This window comes from Cebidichthys violaceus, unplaced genomic scaffold (genome assembly GCF_023349555.1).
Source record: "Cebidichthys violaceus isolate CVI_PGR_0920_01 unplaced genomic scaffold, fCebVio1.0.p SCAF_6, whole genome shotgun sequence".
NCBI lineage: Eukaryota > Metazoa > Chordata > Actinopteri > Perciformes > Stichaeidae > Cebidichthys > Cebidichthys violaceus.
The window spans coordinates 1,166,758-1,174,145 of record NW_027176816.1 but is presented as its reverse complement, the minus strand read 5'-3'; the positions used below and the strand labels follow the sequence as shown (position 1 = coordinate 1,174,145).

The 7,388-nt window shown below is 42.4% G+C and overlaps 1 protein-coding gene across 1 annotated transcript; it reads right to left on the bottom strand.

Moving 5' to 3' along the window:
- Nucleotides 1-1,563: 1,563 nt before the first annotated feature.
- On the bottom strand, nucleotides 1,564-6,368 carry LOC137889558 (teashirt homolog 2). The gene has a single exon (XM_068733470.1). The coding sequence runs from the start codon at nucleotides 5,473-5,475 to the stop codon at nucleotides 2,401-2,403; it is 3,075 nt and encodes a 1,024-aa protein (XP_068589571.1). The 5' UTR covers nucleotides 5,476-6,368; the 3' UTR covers nucleotides 1,564-2,400.
- Between the last annotated feature and the right edge of the window lie 1,020 nt (nucleotides 6,369-7,388).

Genomic DNA, 7,388 nt, shown 5'->3' with positions numbered 1-7,388 from the left:
TTACAGCCATTTAGCAGTTTTGTGTACTAACAATGAGTCCCACATCGACTTTGACTTATTAGAGCAAATTATGTGCAGAGACAACTAATTTCCCTCTGTGATTGCACTGATGAGAGCATTTTTCTTCCGTTAGCCTTGGGTGAATCTCTACTAGGTTGTGCTGAATCCTCAAAATGTACTTGGAGCCTATACATGTGTATGCACTGAATAATGATTCGTATCAAAATATAGGGAATTGCTGCGCAAAAAAATTCAAAATAAAAGCTCAATAAAAACGACTGTTTTCTGCGTTGCATGTCATCTTTTGTTCGTAAAAAGCCTCACTTTAAATTTCACTTAATAAACATAAACAGCCAGTAATATTCCCATCCCCCCCACCCCCCCTCTGCAAAGCATTCTGCTGCATCTTAAGGACAATGCTTGCTTCAGTTTAGAATAAGTTGCTCCTCTAAAACATAACGGCCCTACAGACAAATCAGAGATCCTTCGGAGAAGAAAGGCACTAAATAATTTATAGCTTTAATCTGCTCACTGAGGTGTGTGGTCTTTGACAGTAATTATAAATGCAGGGAGAAATTATAGCTGAATACTTTAACTGCATTAGGAGTCATCTGATGAACAACGTGATTGCCTGCTCATTTCCAACAATAGGGGGCAAGTTGGTGTCACAGCATTCAAATCACCACAGTGCCCATGTGCTTTTTTTCCCATTCACCATCAAATGTCAGTTGGCCGTTATAAAACAGAGATTTGATGGGTGGAGGTAATTGAGGACTTGATTGCTCGAAAAGAGATGAATTGCATAAAATGTTTATGAATTTAGAAGGCAATTATTTTTAATAGCCTTGAAATAATAGAGCTGGAGGAAATATGTTTAATTGTTATGATACCATCTTGCAGCAACAGCAGCGGCGTTCACAGGAAAGCAATAAAGTCTGACAAGAAGATGTATCTTTGAGGTGTATCTAAAAGTCATAAGGTAAAAAAAAAAAAAAAAACAGGATGCAGTGTGGGCTGCAGTACGAGGATGCTATCCTTTGTCGCATTGAGCTTCGCCGTGGATTTAAAAGCGTTGTAAAAAATAAGGAAGATATTGTGAATTTAAATACATAATACTTGGGTAACACTTCTCTTATTGGTCTGTTATTTCTGAATATTTTCCTGGTCATTTTCTTATACGTTTTGCTGGAAAGAACTATCTAATTTGGTATTAATTATAGATAAAAAATATGTTTTTTTTTCTTTTTAAGAAATTATTTTAGATTAGTAAGTAAATATCAATTCATTATTAATTCATTATTGGCAATTTTACGCTCCATATATGTTGAATTGAATCACATTTTGCATGTTCAGCGGACCTGCTGTGCACTGAGACGCTTTAGATTTCCCTCGAAATGAAGTGGAAGTGTTTCTATTGTCCCTGATAAGTACCAAATTGCCTAGTTCTGTCTGGGAAACTTCCTGCAGTAATAATGTCATAATATAGTGTTACTGATACTTGCATAACTTGAGTAGAATTTGCTGGTATAGTATAGATATTTATTGTACATCATCAGTCGGTCAGGGTTTACAAGCCAGGTTTGCTAAGCAGAACATCGTACCATCTTTATATTTTTCAAAACGAACTAAGCAAGCAAACATTAAAGAGAAAAATAAAAAGATATACAAGCTGTTATCAAATGTTAACTCTTTATTTGAATAAGTAAAAAAAGGTGCAGGTATCACAGGTATCATCTGTCTTGCTGTTATCCTTGTTGCATGAAACACACTGTTTTTGTTTTTTTTTTCTTCTAAAATATATTTACATGTGAAATATCGTTGTTCCCAAACCGTCTAATTATTTTTTGAGTCATGTACAGAATCTGAGTCTAAACTGGTGATTAAACATTTATTAAAGTGCTTTTTTTTTCTCTTCTATCATTGCAACACAAAACATCTTTACATAGCAATACACTGTACAGGTCTGCATGTGTGTGTTATCGTGTGTCGGGCTACCTGTTTTAACAGCTGCACATGTCTGCAGGTGGACAGTATCACAGAAGTTGTAAAGTACAATTAGTTCATTATTTTGTCTTTGAAATACAATTTAAACTTGACATATCATACAAATAAATAGTAGTCATAGCCAGGGCTATTGCATGCAAACATCAGCAATTATGTTTCTTCAAGCAGTAATACATTTCATTACTGGTGATGCATTTGAGCAGGGTGCAAAAGTATCTCTTAGTGTTTCCTTATACGATTTCTAACCAGTGTGTCTTTGCCGTCCATGAAATGTTTTTAAACGTCATAATGATGCACTACACAACGCTAATTGAAAAATGGTTGAAATATCTGACCCGTGTATTGAAATAAAATTTTAAAAAAAGGAAAAAAAAAAGTGAGAATAATATGAAAAAACTACTCCTTGTCCATTTCCACATATTGTGAATGGTTGTCGGGGGATTTGCTGTGAGTTTTACTCAAATGAAGTTTGACTGCGTGATTGCTCGCAAATGTCCGACAGCAGAGCTTACATTTGAACTTTGAGTCAATGTCTTCGTCCGTGACCAGAGCCTCTGTGGCTCTGACACTGAGGGCCTTCGACAGTTCTGGCTCCTCTACCTTCGTCTGGTGCTCTACCGGCATTTTGCACATGTCTTTGATTTGGAACCCGAGATGGGTTTCCAGATGGGAAATGAATGAGGCGGGGGACCTAAACTGGGAAGCGCAGTCGTTGCAGTAGAAGATCGGGTGCCCGGTGTCCATGCTCTTCAGAAATTTGGTCCCTCCGGTTTTACGCAGTTGGTATTTTACATTTGCTAACCAATGGCTTATGGTGGTCATGGACAATCCGGTGAACTTGGAGATGTGCATCCGTTCCTGAGGGCCTAGGTCTGCGAGTAAGTATTTACCCTCAGAGGTCTGGAAGAGGCTGGAGGCAAACTGAGCTTGCAGGATGAGAAGATGGCGAGGATTCCAGTTTGACTGTCGACCTTTACGCTTGTGGACGGAGTACACCTCGGCCGACACGTCCTCAAAACGCCTGACATCGGATTCCAGTTTCATCATCGGGATCCTTGACGGTATGGAGGGTTTTGGCGTTGTGGCTTTTGGAAGAACTTTAACCATATCTGCAATGTCAGACAGAGCGTATTTCTGCGGCATCGGCGTGGAGGGGTGGAGTAGCGAGGAGCTCGGCTTGCTGTGTTTGGACTTTGTCAGATCTATCGGTTGGTCATCATTGACAAAGAGAAAGGGGTTTTCGGTCCTCTTTCTCATAGCATTTCCAAGCATTAAAGCTGGTTTCTCACTGCTACGGTTAATGTCAGCAAAAATAGACTGGGTGTGGGCAGATAGTTTATCTACTCTTGAGTTATTGGGCTTATTTGCTTTGCCCAGATGATTGTTCAGAACTGACTGTAGAGCACTAAGAGGGTTTATGCCAAGTAGACTTGGAGTGTCACTGAGAGGCTCTGAAGTAGCGCTGCGTCCATTGCTGGCAGATGGGCTCGGTGTCTTGCCTCTGTCAGAGAAATCTGGGCTCAACTTCCCTTTGATCGCTTCACTCCCTTCATTCATACAGTCTGCATCAAGCTTTGAAGAGGAAGAGGAATCATCCTGACAATCGCTGTCATCATTCTCCACCAGATCAAACTTAATATTCTGACTTTCTTTACCATCGCTAATGCCAACCTTTTCTTTTTTGATGTCCACATTTTGATGCTGTCCCTGGGGAGCCTCAACTCCCACAGCACCGTGGTATAACTTCCCCTTTGGGGCAATCGGTCTCAGCTTGTGGTTAAATGTCTGCTTTAGCTGAGTAGGGGGAGACGCAGAGAGCGGGGCGCTTTTGATGAGGCCAGAGAGCTGATAGGCGGCGTGAATGCTCGGATAGGCACTCCAGCTTGGTGTCCCTGTTTGAGCTTTATTGATGGCAGAGGCCACTGTATTGGCTAAAGATTTAAGAATGTCCCCTCCTCCTCCGGAGTCCTGTTCAAGATCCTCCTCACGGAGATAAGGGTACTTAAAAGTCCCATTGTCTGCTTTTTGATCCTCACTCTCTTGCTTGTCATCTTTAGCTTCAGTTTCTTCCATTTTGTCTGATGTACCTTCCCCCTGGCTATCCCTCTCACTGCTCCCTGGGGAAGGATTTTTCGGAGACACCTTTTCTCCCTCACTGTCACTGGCAGCAGGCTCAGCCAAACCCTGGATCTTTTCAATGGCCAGGGGGTCAAGGGCTAACTGTTTGCCCTTTTTAGAGGCTGAGTTTGTGACTTTGATGAAGTGTCCAGTAACCATCATATGTGTGGTGAGTTGCTGAAGGGTGTCATGGGAGCTTCCGCACTCCATGCATTTAAGAATCTGAGACTTGCACGTTTCAAACTGCCAGGTGTAACTCGCTCCGTTCTGATAGCCGTAGCGATTATTGTTGGCATTTGAAATGGCGGCGGCCCGTTGTGCCTCAGTGTAGCCAGACAGGCCAGTTGTAGAGTCAGGGGAGCAAGGTCTCACCGTCTCAAAGGCCCGTTTCTTTGCTGGTGGCAACAATTTGGGCGTGATTACTGGGAGAGGCTCTTTTAAAGGCACTTTTTGGTAATGCTTAGTTTTTATCATATGGACGCTCAAGTCCTGGAGTGATTCAAAAGAGTGACCGCAGAACATGCACTTCAAAACTTTTTGCGCATCCTCTTTTCCTTCCATATCATGCAAATTCCGTTTCCTAGATTTAGAAGAGGAAGCAGAGGAATTACTCTGTTTGCCGTGGTTGTTGTCCTGGTAGTGTCCGCTTTTGCTCATGTGGACCGTCAGCTCCACGAGAGTGTCATAAGCGGCACTACAATCCTTACAGCGAAATCGGCTGGCTCCTGTGAACACTGAGCCACAGGGTTTGGTGGTTTGCCTGTACAGGTGGACAGAGCTAAAGAGGTTAGGTTTGGACGTAGGCTTTGGGGAGAGTGTCTGTTGCAGGGTCTTAGAGAGCGCGTCTTGGTGCCAGTCAAACTCACTCTTGGCGCTTCCGTTGGTGCTGTCACAGTTGGCTTTGCTGGTGTTCTTGCCAATTTTCAAGTCCATCCCTATCCCAGTCCAGTAGGAATCAGAGAGAAAGTTTGCATAGGCTGCCCTCATCTTCTCCAAGCTGCCGCCCACCTCCTCTTTATGTTTGGTGCCGCGGCTCTCGACATCCCTCTGGCTCTCGGGTGGCGAGGAGGTTTTGAAGTCTGAGAGTCTGTCGCTGGTGTCGCTAAGGCGTGACTCCAACTCGGCCTCTTGATTGGAAAGGACACTGATGGGAGAGTTCTGGTTGCTATAAGTGTTGGTGCTCTTGTTGTCTAGCTCTTTGTCCTCGGACACTTTGGGGCTGGTCTTCTCTGAGCATTCTTCTTCGGTTTGCGTGTCGTTCTCGCCGTCTTCCTCGGGGAAGGATTCCTGAAGAACACCGTCTTCATCGGGCATGTACACTAGAGAAGAAAGAGACACGGAGATTAATGACATTAAAACACATTGTGTGACGGCGGTTTAATGAATTTCATTTCCAAAGAACAATATTTAAAAAGTCCAAATGCGGCGTCAAGTAATGATGTTTTGTGAGAAGTCACAGAAGTCATTTAAGACAACATAATGGCGGCTGCTTTGTGCCTTGGGAGGTTGGAGAGTATAGCTGGACATAATGTCTTTACTAACAGACTGCTGCTGGTGTAACGGCACCATGTGATTCACGACAGACCATTGACTTAGTGCTGTGTCCAAGGTTTTTTCTGGCCTCAAGTTGAGATGTTTACAACAATCATTGGCCACTGAGTGACAAAAGGAAATTGATTCTTCTGGAGGCCCGCTAAGTGTTATTGTAAATGACCTATTCCATAGCGATTATGGATGCCTCAAAACTGCATTGAAAATGTGAGCCTTCTGTTCTGGATAACATCTAAGCTTCCCCGAAGCCGTATGTGTGGAATGTCTCACCATAAACTCAGAAATGTGTCCTGCATTGCTCTATCTATAAATTTAAAGGCTCGACTAAAAAAAAAAAAAAAAAAAAAGAAGATGACAAAACAAACTTCAGAAGATATGTAGCCATTAAGCAAAATAAAAATATGTTGCAGATGTGAATGCTGATAAAGCTCTTGATCATGCTGGTGGAAAAGCTGATTCAATTATAAGTGTTAAAACTAGACAATTAGAAAAAAAAAAAAATCCAAAAATTACTGGCAATCTGTCACGTCATTATATTTTCCCTGACAGTCTCATAAACAGCAATTACTTCTTTCATTATTCACCTGTTCATTCTCCCAACTCATAGAGCACAAACATTATTGCTTCAATTAACAGATAATTAAACAACAGTATTTCTAATTGACATATTTCCCATCATCCAATTAGTGGAAACTCTGACTCAGCATAGAGGGTTCTTCACATGGCTTCAGGGTCTGCTCGACATAATATGAACACAGCCACAGAATATTAAAGTGTCCTTTCTGACAATAGCTATTTCAGATTATTTAAAATCTGCAATAAATGCAGTTTGTCAGTGTTGTCACATATCTGAGATATTTTCCACCTCATAGGCATGCTGGGAAATGTGCATTTTGGGAGAGACGTGGCAGATGGGCCCCGAGTTAAATATGAATAGGACATAACAGCCCTGTCCAGGCACTTATGCATTTCATGTGGTTAATATTTCTCTTCTGAATAGAGGGCACTCCATGAGGGGGAAGGCTGAAGCCGAGCACTCAGGAGTCCCACACCGGGCGGCCCATAGAATGTCTTCCCTTTTTTTTGCCTTCTGAAAATAAGACTCTTTTTTTATTTTTTTTTATCAATATTTCACAAGTGCCTCAAGAGAAACCCTGGAGGTGAATCGCCTGCCGGCTAATGGATGGAGATGGGATTCGGACTTTCAAAAACAAACATGGAGAATGGGGCCTCGTGAACAAGAGCCTGCACACACTCTCGCACCCAAGAGCCCCAATGTGCTGCGACCTTGATCCACCGCAAGAGAGATGTTTTGATTGGCCAACCGAGATCGGTGATGGCCTCCAAAATACCCTTGATGCCAAGGGAGAGAGTTGTCAAGAGCACAGAGGTATGTTTTATTTATGGTCTTATATATAGTATTCACAGTGAAGGAGAACACCAATGGCTTTGACAAGCTCCAAGTTGATGTCCTCTCTCTTCAAAGCCGCCACTAAAACTCAGGGACCGGGAAGAACGCACTCCAAAGTGGGGAGATGAGCATTTTATCCTGTCCAGTGAGAGTTTAATTGAAATGTCTCAATCCTAGTATGCACCCTCATGTAAACGCTACTCCCTGCATATTTCATTGTAGCTTCAAATTCACCAATACACGCAGTTCTGTTCCACATTCCCCATTTGTGAGATAAATGTGCGTTTCGCCAAGACCAAGCACT

What these genes read in the sequence shown, in the direction of transcription:
- LOC137889558 (XM_068733470.1), bottom strand. Translation starts at nt 5,475, where the DNA reads ATGTCATTAATCTCCGTGTCTCTTTCTTCTCTAGTGTACATGCCCGAT.